Raw genomic sequence first — 15,750 nt, forward strand, 5'->3', positions numbered from 1 at the left:
TATTTGCTATTAAACATTGGCCTTTTGGAGGATGTGTACAACATTAACAGGATATACTGAAGCGTGTGTGATAAGAACCTCCATTAAACTGGCCATGACCAAAACTTATGACAGATACTGTAAACATGCATCTTTACTTCTATCAGACACTTCATTGTGTTTTTTTTAAAGGAAAAATTTATGATAAAAACATTATTACACTAAAACATAAACGATGTAAACTGTAACATAATTGCTTTACAATCTCATTCTCAGGTGCTTTAGGCACGGAATAAAAAATTAGTGAAATTACCACTCCATGGATTTAGAGAGAATGGGGGTATAACTATAGTTGCTGTGGTATGAAAATGGTAAGCTAGTGAATTGATCATGGTTTGCAGATGTTACAAGATGAATTGAGATCTTAGTTTTCGAGACACCAGATGCATTGATGCTTTACCAGAGGATACATATGTCAATACAATACAATAAATGAGTGTACCATGTACCAAACAGACCAATTCTAAATCATGGTTATGTGGCTTATTTTATTGATTGCTCCACAAACCGTTTTTATAAGAAAGCCAAGAACATAAAAGAACATAAGCTGGAATTATTTAAAATAAAGATTTTATATATCATAATATTTTACAACAACAAAATCACAAGAAAACAAATTATTATATTATATTAGATAAATCATGAATGATTCCACCGAACTAAAATAACAATAGTGAGGCGTTTGATGAATAGGCAAACTGCCTTAAAATGTGACATGTTTTGAGAAACTATTCTCATCATCAGAACAGAAGACAACGCCAAGAGTACTTATATCAGGGGTTTGTAAGCAACTCCCTGCTTATATACCAATTATACTGTATATTCCATTAATGGTTCAAAGCTTGGAAGAAAGTATGAAGGCTAAATAAACTCAGATAAACAACAGAGGGCAGCATTAAAAATATCAACAATTGCAATTAAATTTTTAACTACAACTTGTGACAGGTGAAACAGAGACCACACAATGATATTATTGAAACAACCACACTGAGATTCGAACCCATAATCAGAATGAAATGGTATGGTCTAATATTATAATATACAGAGTTATTCAGTTTAAGGATAAACAGCCACCACCAACCTCTAATCAGTATAATTAATATTGTATAGTTTTACCATAACATATCGGCACTACTATATATTTAATTTTATTTCATTTATTTATTTGACCAACAAACCATAAGATAAAATATACAGAGATATATTGGTCAGGGACCGCTAAAATAAATAAGATTACTGTAACTACAAGAGTCAGCAGTCCCTGATCTTAACTAATATAAATTTTTAATTTTATACTGCAACTTATCATTTTATCTTACAGTGATGTAATATGTTAAATTATTATAGTATTATTAGTTTATACCATCAGTAAGTAAATTAACTTGTATTTCAACCACACTCAAATAAAAATTTAATATATTAGGAAACTTCTCCCAATTATCAGGAAACTTGGGAGATCTGACATGGCAATGCTCTTTCAAACTTTTGCTAAAACCACAGATGATCAAATCCGGCCAAATCCATGAGCATACTCCAAGGCAATCATCAACTTCTGCCTCAACTTTTCTTTGCTTTCATAAATTGGTAAATTAAAGTAATTATAACAAGTTTGAGCAGATGGTAAGAAGTCTGTACTTCCAAATACTGATTGGAATATCACCTTCAACTGAGACATTCCTTGCACTGGGATCCGATCACTACCTGTCAAGAATTCTGGAAGTATAATCAAGAGAAAAATAAATACAATACAATTGATACAACTGATATACTTAATTTTGTCATAGGTAAACTCACTAGAAATCGTAACTTCAATAATAAGGCCAATAAATCTTTGAATTTATCACACTGTACTTGCCTAGGAATTTCTTCCTTTCTTCTTCTGTGAGTTCATGATGAAAAACTTCCCAAAAATTCTTGATAGTTTTATGCTCTTTGTTATAAATGCCTCTGTATTCCACCAACTGTAAAGAAAGAGTATAAGGCTGGCATTTTGTGAAATGAACAGAATTGTGGAAGCATTCAGTAGTATCAAAATAAAAAACCACATCTATTTTAAAGTTAATACAGTCCAACTTCAGATCTTTCTGATTATACCACACATGGCTCATAGTTTTAACAGAAGACTACAGAGAATTAATTACTGACAATTTATAACAATGTGTTAGTTCAACTATTTAAAACAAAAGAGTAAGATGAAAACAAGTTGTATATTGAATCTCACAGCCTTAGCCTACAAGATACAGAGATCAAATGCCTGAATAATTAGTAAAACAAAACATTTTGACTGTACATACACTTTCAAATTCTTCCCAATCATAGATTTCATTGCCAATAACCAATGACATAAGTTCTTCTGGATGAAACATCTGTAGTATTGGTCCTCCACAGACCTGATGGAACCCCTCTGCAAAAGCACTATACTGCTCTTTTATTGACTCGTTAAACATGCAATCAATATACAGGTCTACAAACTCTTGCCTAAAATATAAATCAGACATAATTTGGTGAATTGAGAGAATGTAAGGAACTCTTTTAAAAATATTCTACTGCAGTTACTGCAGTAACTACATTGTGTTTACTCTATTTTGGGAAGCATGCACAGTATTACTGACTAAGAAACTTCTACATTGAAACAATTAAAGTCATACAATATGTTTCAGTTTTAAAAAAGTAGTTACTACAGTAACTACAGTAGACTAATGTTGACAAGATCTCTAAATTGGTATAATACAATAAGTTAATTATATTGATGCATTATCAGAATATTATGTTCAAATGTTTAGAATGTATTACAATTTTGTAAAATAATTTACTTTACTGATCATCTCGCATTTGTATCTTTCTTTTGTGATGTTGTAGTCAGCATTTTTTTAAACCCAGTTTATGATCTTGACTATGTAATTTCTTAGTATTTGTTGTTCTTCATATGGTGTTTTATGTTGCTATATTTTAAAAGCAAGACAAATGTTATGCTATGTTTATGTGTTTTACCAAATAAATTGAATTGAATGTTTTTTGATAAAGTACTAATTATTAAACTAACTTATTGTCATAAGTGACAGGAGTGTCCTTTCCTCCTTCCTTCAGGTCAATGATATCTGTGTGAAACTCTGATGAAAATTGGAAAGGGATGTCAAAAACATCTTGAAGATCGTAATCATCATAATCCAAGATATTTTTCAGGGAGGAAGCCATTGTTGGATCCAATTGGCTCATGTCTGATAGAAACATAGGTCTGGGGAAAAATAATAACCTTAATGTTTGTTATAATATAACGAATCATCATTTCTGACCAAGCTTTACATTCAATAAGAAAGCTCACTCTGATTTTGGCCATATAGTTATAGAAGGTTAACACTATTATAGGTTTGTAACAGCTTTACTCTATGGTAACAGACAACATTTTCAAAATGTTTACAAAAAGCTGAACATGCATTAGCACCATTAAATATCATTGTTTAGTAGAATTAATACTGAATGACACATGATACAAAACCAACCAATCAAATGGCAAAGATTATTATAAAATAAAATAGTATATTACATGATCACTTACTTATTGAGAAGTTTCTTGTAGAGTGCCAAGGGAAATGGAAGTTCTACAATAACTTGGTTGTAGATTGCTAATCCACACAGTATTCCAACCATTCGAAACATTGACTTGTCTTCATACTGATAAAAGCAAATACAAACAACTTATATTATTAGAAAGTACTAACCTTTTGTGTCTTTCTTTCTCTAAAAACACCATGTGCTATTATTATTTGGCAGAGACATAGTTACCTGTATACATATTACTTTTTTAATGGCATTAAAGTAGTATTATTTACAAGATTTTATGGTACATGTTACAACAAGATACAGGTTTTATCATTGTGGAATATTAGTGTAGACATATTTTTATTAGTATTATCAGTATCTGAAGCTTTACCTGTGCATTGAACCAAATTCTTCCTGTTTCGCTTAATACCGTAAACATCCCAAATTTTGGATCAAGAATTTCTTTGAAAATCAGCAAGAAGAACTCCTAAAAAAAGTACAGTAATAGGAATAACAGATATACAGCTACCTATACTAAATGATTACACTACTGAAGATATTACTATACTGTATTATAATATCACATCTTCTAACATACAAACACTTACCAGGATGTAAGGCATATACATGTAGCCCAAGGTGGAGACTAATACTATATTGGTAAATGAATTCAGACACAGTCTAAAAAAGTATACCTGACAATTCATTCTTGTTTAAAAAACAGCAAAGACTAAAAATTAATTACTACCTTACAAGGACCACCATCATCAATTCCTGGTTCACCTTTAAATTGAACCTTCAATGGCTTCTTGAAATCTTCAAATAAGCTGAATCTTCTTAGCTCTTCCAGAGCACTTCCAACAATCCTTTCTCTGTCAATTGTAATGTTCAAGGCTGGTATGCCCTGTAATTCAGGATGCGTAAGTATGTTGAAAAATGGATTTAACTGCTGTTGAAACATTCGGAACCACATTTCTTCATTAATAGCTTCCTGCAATCAAGAATAAAATTGACATTAGTTATACAACCTTGGTGGAGATCTTAAATTTATTCATGTTTCATCGCCCAGATAACCAATCAAACATGACTGTAAACGTACTGTAAAATAACATTTCAGTAGATTTATCAACATTCGGACAACTAGACTTATACTTTGGTATTATAAAGAAAGATGAAACACAGTAAAAGTATGTAAAACATTTTTTTACATAAGCTGCACAAAAGGACATTTTTGTTAAAAACGTAATCAAGTGGATGAATTCAAAGTTCTTTTACCTGTTGTTGCACCACATTGTTAATTATGATCATATTCATCTTCACATTATTCTCCAGAATAAATGGATATTTTCCCCATAAATGCACAGTCTATAATGATTAACAATAACAATTAAACTAGACTTTAAAATTAGTTTTTTGTTGGACTATGCATATAACAATAAAAGTGCTTAGTTCTTTGTTTTTTAAATCCTGTATTACTTTTGTTAATGTTTTTTTTTATATTTTGTACATAATTTAATTTAAGTTTCCTTGTAAATTAGGCCTATTTTTAAATTATGTTTTTTTTCTTTAACTTTTATTTTACTTACTCTGGACACACCTTCATTAAAGAAGTGTGCCACTGTTTCAAAAGTGTAGCTTCCAAATAAATTATTTTGTTTATTATATTATTATATTATCTGCTGCATGGTTAAACCTGTATGATTGTTAGATAAGAGAGAGACTAGGCAAGTACACTACACCAGATTCACAAATGCATGTGCAGATACTGCTGTTAAAGTACATCAATATGAGCTTATAAAGATTACAGACTTTTTAAATGTAACATGGAAATGCTTTCACAAGTTCAAGATGGGCTCATTTTTTTTTTTCTTAACTATTGCTACTACTACCAAATAAGGCTTTGATTGATAACTAACCAACCTGAAACATGCCTATATCTTTATCCATATGGATATAGAATGCTGCATAAGAAACTATATCATCCATTTCTTCATTAATCTATTAAAATGAAACAAAAAGAAACTAACTTTTTTTATTCTTTTTTTTAGTTTTTATTAAACTGTTACCGCACCCTTTCATCATTAATCCATGACGGAGGTAGTGTAACAGGGTAGCCACCAACTTTTTAAAGCACAAACAAGTGAATTTGTTTCTCTCTGGCATGGACCACAGTTTATAATTTTAAAAAGAGGAAAACTGCCCTGCCATATTACTTTATTATTGACATCATCTCTTTCTAGTTATTCCATTCAATCAATCTATTGTTTTTACCTTAGAAAGTTTCTTGAGCATTTCAAAGGCAATTATTAACTGTGTTTGTTCAAACAAATCCATTTCCTTCATTACTAAATGTACAATCACATTTTTAAAAATTGTTACAAGATGCTCAAAGTTTGGAGCAGAGTAATTTCCAATCCAGGTATCTAAAAATCAACCAAAAATACATTGTTAACATATTATACTATTCAGTGATGCACAGTGTGTAATTCCACTTCTGTCACTTTTTAAATTTATAACAGACATTTTTTAAAAGACCTCTGCAGTCAACATTCACAAACACGATAGGCCCACTATCAAACTGGGTTTTTTTTTCAGAAACATCAGTAGAAGAATACTGTAAATAATTCAACAGCATTAAAGATCTCATTTATTCACTTTTAATCTAGTAAACAGGCTAACACTAACAAATTGTACTGTAAAATAAATAATTAAAATAAATTTTTTTTTTAAATGTCTATTAAAAAAATTTATATTTATAAAATACAAAATACATACCAATGACCTTTGACATTTTAGGTGAAAGATTGCACAATGCTTTAGCAACAGCCAAGATAGATTGAAGGTAAGATTCTGGGTACTGCATTGTGGGACATTCCAATAGAATCAGGTAGACACGAAGTGCTTCAACATCAAGTGGTGATGTCAAAAGTGTTGGGCACAGTTGACTGCTTATTGCATGATCAATCTAGTATAAAGTGATGATGGCAACACTTACCCTTGTTATAACACTCTGAGCGTGTTCTGTAACTACACATTAACTTATTATTACTACTGTATCCGAATAACCTAAATCATGAACTATTAACAGCTGCAACCAGAACATCAGAAAACATATCAGAACATATGTTCTGAACTGCTTTATTCAGACACTGACCAATTTGACTGTGAGTGGATGGTTAAGACATAGCGGGATAATTTTGAATTATAATTCTTTAAATATTGATTGGCAAACATATTCAATAAAATTGTTAATGCTTAACCCATTCAATAACCCTAATAACATTAGTCCAAAACGAATCTTTTTTTACATTTCAAATATATAAATAAAAAAGGTAAGAAGAAACTAACCTTTCTTAGAATGTTTTGTTTTTCTGACACTGTTTTAAAAACATTCTTTGCTCTAGGAAGATCAAGTCCAGGACTATCTTCACTACATAACTGATCAACACTACAGAAATGATAATAAAAGTTGTTACTTAATTATTTGCTTTTAGTTGTACATTTACATTCAACAATTATGGTGGACATTATCACTGGATTTAAACTGGAAATATAAAATTTATGCATATACTTTGAGCTGTTTTGAAGGCTTTTGGGCCAGATTTTGACAAACAACTACATAGCCTCACTACTCGCATAATCATGTGGTCCATTATAAATATGAAAAATGCCGGTAATATCAGTACTAAGGCCTTCACTACAAAGAAGTCAATGTAATAGTACAGGTTACAAAAATTGGATGTCTGAAAAAATAATTATTATATTTTTTATTGAGGGTTTTTTTGGTTTTCAACAAATCATATTCACCTTGTAAAAGCACTATTTAGACATTCTGCTGATGAAAATAATTTGTAAATAGTTAGAATTACACCTTTCGGAATATCACTAGATCCTGGTAAGTCTTTGAACACTCCTTCTAGATAGTAGATCATTTCAGCTGGCTTTTTACTTCTTGACTAGAAAATAAAAACATGCCATATTCTAAAAATTTGTGGGAAAACAGCCATTTTACAGAAGAATTGTAGGTACAGTAGTATCAATTATTTTCTAATGAGTCATTGGTCAAATAACTTATGTTAGCAGATCCAGTCTGAAAAATTCCATTAAGAAAAAAATATATAGCAAGTTCATTGTGATTATTTAGCGTGAAATTAGGATGACACTGTATTAGGAATTAATTTCCCATGATACCATATTAAATTATTTGAACATTTATATACTTGAATAATCAATTACACTATAACATTATAGCCCAACATTTTCCTCTTTATTAGCAGATTACCACTGAATAAATTTAAATGAAGGGGATTATTACATTAATCAGTAGGATCAGCCTAAACAAGCCACTGGGCGTATTACTAAATCAATCAAATCAAACTAGGAACTGTGACTATCACCAGTGATTATCACCAGTTTAAATGTAGAGTTAACCTTCTCTTTAGGTCACTCCTATTCAGAGGACACCCTAATAATGGTACACTTGTTGGGTCCTGAAGGTGTCCTCTTAATATGTAAAGAAAAAATAATAATAGGTATTTCTACTGTAGTTGCAATACACATACCACAGATCCATCTGTTACTAAATAGCAAGTATGGAGTCCACCACAATAAACATTGCTGATGTTAACAGTATCAGGTGAGCCAGTGGCATCAGTAATACATCTGGACAAAGAATCATATACAAACATAGACCTGTCATCATCATTGGACACCGCAGAGTGAGGATCATGCATTGATGTTGGACCAAATACATACAATTTGTCCCCAGTCAATATCACAGAGTGCCGTCTGAAATAGTTTAAAAAAGAAATATTAGTTTAGAAATTTAGTTTAGATTAATTAAATTAGAAATTAAAACCCAGTGGAACACTGAAGTAAAGCATCTTTAACACCTGCTCCGGTTCCACTCCCGGAAAATAAAATTGAATTGGTATGGAGCAATGTGAAAATGAAACATTTATTTGCCAGAGCCAAACCAGAGCCGGACCGGAGCAGGTGTGAAAGACCCTTCAAACAATAAACAATAACATTTATATAAAATAAATAAATTCAATTTTACCTTGTACAAATTATTGTTTTGTCCTCTTCTTTCTTTATCTCCGCTATTTTTTCATTCCAAGTTTGATTCAAATCTCTGGCTAGTCTTACAACTTCACCATTCTAATTATTTAACATGAAAATAACAAGAATTAATAATAGAAATGATAGTATTAAATTAAAGTATATTTACTGATTATGTCAACTGTAAGTGTGTTCTAAAATATCAATGTGGTTTATAATGTCGTTTAAAATGTCCTGTCATATTTTTATGTTACATTTAAGCTATGTTCACACTGAACCCAGATTGACCAGACAAACAATCATATAATTCACTCAAACTATACCACATCAAATTCAGAAAAATTAAAACAAAACTGCATATGGTGTACCTTTGAAAGAAACATTGAAAAGTTGTGTCCACAAGAAATGCTGGTAATTTGTGTCAGGAAATCCAATTTGTGTGGCACTGTGGAAGCTGAAACTAAGAAATAGAATTTGGTGATGATACAGAAGAACCTCTATAAAGGGTACATCTTCGGGACCCAATAAAGTGGCTCCTTTAATTAAGGGGTGTAGTGTTAAAATGTTATATAGTACAAGGCTAATGATTGAAAATCTAAAAACATAGATTTAGTGTAATTTAGTTGAACAAATTTTAAAATAAACAAGAACTTTAAACTCTGTTGTACTTACTCAAATTGTATTCATGGCGAAGCTCCTTGATTCAGAAGAAAATGCAAAAATGTAAATTTAATAAATACATTAAATTTAATCTCAAATGAGAAAATAAATATTAAGCAAAAAGTAAAATCAATATATAAAAGTCAGAAACAAATGCCAAGTTAAAACATGAACCACTATTTGTAATGATAAAAGGTAAAATATCAAAATTATGTGTAATACAATATCTGCATTTCTTTTAAAATAATATTTCAATTTTATTTGATCTTCCATCATTCCAATCATGTGCATGGTCAACAACTAACCAATCAGCATAGTCGCAAGATCCATAAAGCAAGGCATGACGGCAAGCAATATTTTAAATTGTGATTTAGTGAGTGATACCCATCGTTATGACTGAAAAGCGGTCCTACTAAACACCATGTGCCACACAATGCTACACTTAATATTACCACACGCCCCTAAGTTGGGTGCTACTGAGCTTATACCCTAGAAGGAAATATTTAGAGGGTTAGCTTCAGTAATATTTAGGAGATTAGGTTGATGTTATATGTGTTGATAGAAATACTGTACTAACATGCATTAGTGCCTAGGATTTAGGTATGTGTGGTACTATGAAAAAAAACTGTGATACTGTTATTCTGAGAGATGAGTCAATTTTATTGCACATATATCACCATTGGTCTTAATATGATTTTTGTGTGAGACATACTTTGGTACATCTGAAAACCCAATTGATTTTGGTGATGCACTTTCGGGTCAGAGGTTTATTTTTTCACGCAATTCTTTTGCAATTAGGCTCAAATTCAAAGCTGATGAATCATACTACAAATTGATTATCATTAAAAGTCATTGGAGTCATTATTTTACAAAATATATGGAAAAGAATCTCATTTTAGCATTTTAATAATTTAATAATATACACTAAACACAGTAAAACATTGCGATTTAATACTTTGTTGAAACTATCACCGTCATAGTCGATTGAAATAGTACAGTACATGTAACGATACATCACTAATACAACGTTTATATTTTTTTGTAATTACATTATTAATTAATACAAATGTTCAGAAGGAACTGTCAGTAATAAAGTAAACACCTCTATTCGGGGTAAATCGTAAATTCGCTTTAATCGTCAATAGATAATTATCTAACTCAACTTAATTAGTAGGCCTAAAGGTTTTCAATTGTTTCTTAGAGCCAATTCATACTTAAGTTGGTTCCTAACCACCAAAGTTGTTCTGCGTTTAGGGCATATGTGATCCTTCGTACTGTAAGCCTGTCCTCTACTAGCTTTACAACGCTACTCATGCCAGTGAGGGGGAGGGTGGTGGTGTGGATGGTGTTTTAACTGCAATAATAAAGTTAATTGTACATTATCTGTTAAAAAAATACCTATATCCAACCTCTGCAGCACAGATTGGGAAAAAATGGATCGAATTTCTGTTATGACTGTACTTGTCTTTACGACGCCTGAGGGAATGGAAACTTGTGGAACAGAGATTGGAATGTTCCATTCATCACAAATCAATACATTTGTATAAACGTATATTAAATCTATCAAAATAGTATTTTTTAAAGAAAATCGGCCTGTCTTCAACATTATGATACTGTACTCGAGCTGTTCAACCGGTTTTATCGTAGGAGGAGATAGGAAAATGCGAAGCATCCTTGTATTATTGTGTGCAGCAGGTATTTTTTAAGAGGACATCCATTAGACAGTGTATACCACGATCGGAAAACACCCCTATTTGGGGCAAATCGTAAAATTAGTAAACAGGGTTACATCAGGTGGTTAAAATCAGTACCGAGATTCTAACCAACTTTATATCCATCGAGTAAACATTCTAGAAATAACGCGCGATTTACCGAATTTTGCCCTTACGTAAATTTATATATAGATATCCACTCCCATATAGTTATGGCAGTTTTTACAAGTTGAAAACAATTCAAGCATATGTTACAAAAATATTTGTTAATTCATTAAAATAAATAATAAAATTTTACCAAAAAATGCAAAAAAATGAGATTATTTTCCATATATTTTATAAAATACTGACTCAAATGACTATTAATGATAATCAATGTGTCGTATGATACAGCTTTACATTGAACCTAATTCCGAAATAATTGATGCATTTCATCAAATACTGTGCCATAAAATAAAGATATTTGTAAAATTCGGTGAAAAAATAGGTAATTGACCTCTGACCTGAGAGTGCATCACCAAAATCACTTAAGAGTTGGGTTTTCAGAAGTACCAAAGTCTGTCTCACACAAAAATCATATTAAGACCAATGGTGATATATGTGCAATAAAATTGACTCATATCTCTCAGACTATGTGTATATTAGTTTTTGCAAATAGTTGTTATTGATACAAAATGCATGTTATATTTAAAAAAATCAGTGGTTCTAACAAAAGTACTTGTGCTGCAGACCTCAATCCGAGTAGGACACTTAGATGATTTAAATCTGCTGCCCATCATGGATAATTCACAACAAGGGTCATTACAAATTGTATTATGAACTTAATAAATTAACTGATAGACATGTATTGTATTATGTGCCGTCATATTGGCCAATACCAAATAAGAAAAATTAATAATTTACAATGGTTTACCTGTAAGTTTGTTTCTATCAATTTTGATAGATCATCCACTAAAATTGTTTTTTTCTTTGCTCTTACAGCCTAAAGTTATAAAAGGGTACAGTACAGAGTATTTATTTATACTGGGTGACCTCTTCAGTCAAAGACTGGTCTCCCAGAGGGCCCAGTTACGACCAGTGGCTGTCATGTACTAGTACACCGGGTTATCCCCCTACTCATCTCGAAAGATGTACTAGGTTCTTTAAAGTGCACTTGAGCTAGATTTGTACACTGGACCTACGGTTTATAGTCCTTATCCGAGAAGACTTATTCTTCCACCAGAACCATGGAGCGAGTGAGCCTCGAACCCTTGCCAATGTTATGGCTACGTAATTACGGTTCCACTTGTCTCGGCCACTCATTCGGTGGTGGTTTGGCACAATGTTTCAAAATATTAATTATTCGTTACTTGATATAGTCTATTTCATTTATTTTTAGGTTTCCACTCAAAATCAGATCAACTCATACTTGTCCTGACACTGACAAATCAAGACAACTAAGCTCAATCCTTAATTGTGTTAATGTAAACAGTAGTTTGTTTTTTTAATATTTTGTTAGCTAATTTTATGCCATGCATGGAAAATCATATCAGATAACGTACCTTAAAAGCAGGGAGCATTGATTTCTTGTTAGTTGTATCAATGTAAGCTATGCAACCTATATATCAATATACAAAACAGCCTCTGAAAGAACTGTACAACCTATTTTTTGCAAATAATGAATTTAATGATAATTATAATTATAATAACAATTATTTTTACTTAGCCTAATTAAAAAAATGCATTTACGTCTAATGAAAATACTTACTTACTTTTTTCATCATATTTACCAAGTTGACTGGAATTGTTGCATCCCCAACCAAAAACATTGCCATTGAATGTTAAGACAAGGGAATGGTTGCCGCCACATGATATTTGTTGGATAGGTAACCCAGCCAAGCAGGAGACATGTGTAGGGTTGGAACAATGGTCTAGAATAGTTCTGTAGCCTAGCTGCCAGTAACTGTTATCACCCCATGTATATAGTTTACCACCTTCACAAAAAAAAGTTAAAAGTTAAATCTCTCTGGTACTGTATAGGAAACCAGGGCAGTTAAAATGTAGTTTAAAAAATGCTGGTCATTTTGATATGTGTATCCTATGTGTATTGATAAATGCAATATAAAATTGTATAAGGAACAAACATAGACAAAAATTCTCTCATATTGGAGTAAGCGATGGATTTCTCTATTTGCAGTGGATAATTAGATATCCTTCAATTTGATTGGAAATCATTATCTTTCTTTTTATTATTGAATGTTACTGTATATAATTACTTTTGGCAAGAGCCAAGGTGTGTTTAGATCCACAGACCACTTGGATAATGATTTCTTTGGATAAACCCTTTATGACTCTGAAAAATAAAAACAAGCATAAATAAGTTTTTTTTTTAAGAAAGTATATGTTTCAAAATATCAAATTTATTTTTAAATTGTTGCATTACTTTGGTGTTGTTCTCTTCTTCAAATGCACTTCACCATGACCACATTGACCTTCAGAATCACGACCCCAGCTCATAATTTGACCTTTGTCGCTTATGACAATGTTGTGTGCATCCCCACAGGCGGCTTGTACAATGACAAATGTATCCAGGGAAGAAACATGCACTGCAAAAAAAGAACCACACCACTATTTGAATGTCAAGTTCTAAAGCAACACACAGGATTAGGTTTATCTGAAAAGATTTTGTCTTTGAAATATTTATAATATATATTTACTTTACAAAGAATGGCAATTTGGGAAGAAAAGTGCACAATTAGGACAGAGAATTTTGTGTGGTAGGTCACAGATTTGCCTGAAAATGTTTATTTTTTCATGTGTTTTATATTTGAAAAACAAACCTGGAGTAGACTTCTCTTCATTTTCACATGTGTAAACTGTTCCGTCAGTCAGAACAAAGACAGTTTGGTGATTGCCGCATGCTATGTGTTGAATGGAGCGATTATTAAATATTTGCAACTCTTTGATGACTGGACGTGGGGCAGCAGCATCCTGGTGATCATGTTTAACAGGATTCAAGCAGAACACTCTTGATGATGTCATTCTTTAAGATTCAAACATCTAGAATGTCAAGTTTCATGGAGCTATAATGGAAGGAAATTAGCTATTGGCACATTTAACTATATGCAATTTATTATTGCCAAAGCCGGTAATAGCGGCAATATCCATATTATTCTACACAAACAACAAAACGAATAAATAATCATAGAGTGAAGAAGTATACAATTACTATATATGTTGGTCCCAGTCCAGGTCTATCAACTTACACTCGTCTAGCTTTCATCGACAAGGCTATACTAAGAAATGACTCTGCCAGAGTAAAAAACTCCCTACCTACCTTACTATAGCCAGTATACTATCTAGGCTTGATAGTACTGTAGCTTTATCTTCCAATTTTTACCCGTTTCACATGAATTACAACTATGCTTAGTTCATTCGTGATCACAGCATACAATATACCTTGTGTAGTTTATCATTCTGAATAGTTTTATAAATTATTTGAAGTACGATTGGAAATTCCATCTTCCTTTGGGAATTTCCAAGAGTGTTTTTTAATGTCAACATTCTGAAGAGGGCGCTGTATACATTATTATTATTTGGAAACAGAAACTTATTGGTTTATTACTATTGGCTTATTTCAATTCATATATATATTGGTCTAATTCATATGAAAATAAAATCAGATTGCTGCATAACATTATTTTATAAGAAAAACGTAGAACATAAGAACACAAGCTGAAATAAATATTATTATTATTATTCACACAAACAAATCACGAGAAAACAAGTTATATATTCCATGGTTATAAAAAAGAAATATTCCTTACAAAAAACTTGTTGACGTAACAGGTTTAATTATTGTTCTTTCTTTATTAAATGATGCTTTTTTAAATTGATATTCTATTTAATAATTTAAGAAATAATGATTACTTTATTATCAATATTTTAGTTTTCAGTAGTACTGTAAACATTTTGTATAATATTACATATTATGATTGGATTCAGTTTTCTTTCTGTAGTTGATTTAGATTATCAATTAATTAAATCTGAAATCAACCAATTAACTTTATTTCAGAACAAGTCCACACACCATTCGCCAAAACTATTTACCATAGAAGAAGGATTTGACTATTATTCAATGATAAATGCCTACGTTGTCTATATACATCTGATGGGCTCTCTTCTCCCAGACGTGCTTTAGAGTCCACACAGTGATATTTATTATTATGGAAATTAATTAATTTATAAATAGTGAAGATGATGAGTCAGTGAAATTCTGGAAATCAATAAATTACTTTATAAATTTTGAAGATGAAGAAATTCGTCAGAACAGTTACAAGTCAGCTCCCACTGAGATTCGAACACATAATGGTATGGTGTAATAGGTCCATAGTTAAATATTATAATATACAGAGTTATTCAGTTCAAGCACGGATCGACCTATACATTAGATAGGATTTAATTTATAGGTCCATAATGGTTCAACAGCTGACCCCTAATAAATGTTTAATTTTACTATTTATAGTATACTTTCACACAGGGTTAACGATACTGACACTACTGTATATTTACAATTTATAATAGACAGTGATGTAATATGGTTAAATTATTATTATATAGTTTATACCATCAGTAAGTAAATTAACTTGTATTTCAACCACACTAAAAAAAAATGTAAGATACTAGGAAACTTCCCCCAATTATCAGGAAACTTGGGAGATCTGACATGGCATTGCTTTTTCAAAATTTTGCTAAAACC

The 15,750-nt window shown here is 31.3% G+C and overlaps 1 protein-coding gene across 1 annotated transcript; it reads right to left on the bottom strand.

The window, feature by feature from the left end:
* Positions 1-602: 602 nt before the first annotated feature.
* Positions 603-14,344, bottom strand: LOC144845367 (putative E3 ubiquitin-protein ligase HERC4). Its single transcript, XM_078702644.1, has 24 exons — positions 14,329-14,344; positions 13,832-14,034; positions 13,435-13,597; positions 13,268-13,344; positions 12,764-12,985; positions 12,554-12,609; positions 11,926-11,994; positions 9,313-9,337; positions 9,009-9,100; positions 8,639-8,739; positions 8,142-8,367; positions 7,387-7,535; positions 6,928-7,027; positions 6,355-6,544; positions 5,851-6,002; positions 5,500-5,577; positions 4,855-4,944; positions 4,328-4,570; positions 3,971-4,066; positions 3,596-3,711; positions 3,083-3,274; positions 2,334-2,517; positions 1,895-2,000; positions 603-1,752 (listed from the first exon to the last, which is right to left on the bottom strand). Exons 2-24 carry the CDS (start codon positions 14,031-14,033, stop codon positions 1,544-1,546), a joined length of 3,138 nt encoding a protein of 1,045 aa, XP_078558770.1. The 5' UTR covers position 14,034; positions 14,329-14,344; the 3' UTR covers positions 603-1,543.
* Between the last annotated feature and the right edge of the window lie 1,406 nt (positions 14,345-15,750).

The sequence above is a fragment of the Antedon bifida genome, chromosome 6, assembly GCF_963402885.1.
Source record: "Antedon bifida chromosome 6, ecAntBifi1.1, whole genome shotgun sequence".
Classification (NCBI taxonomy): domain Eukaryota; kingdom Metazoa; phylum Echinodermata; class Crinoidea; order Comatulida; family Antedonidae; genus Antedon; species Antedon bifida.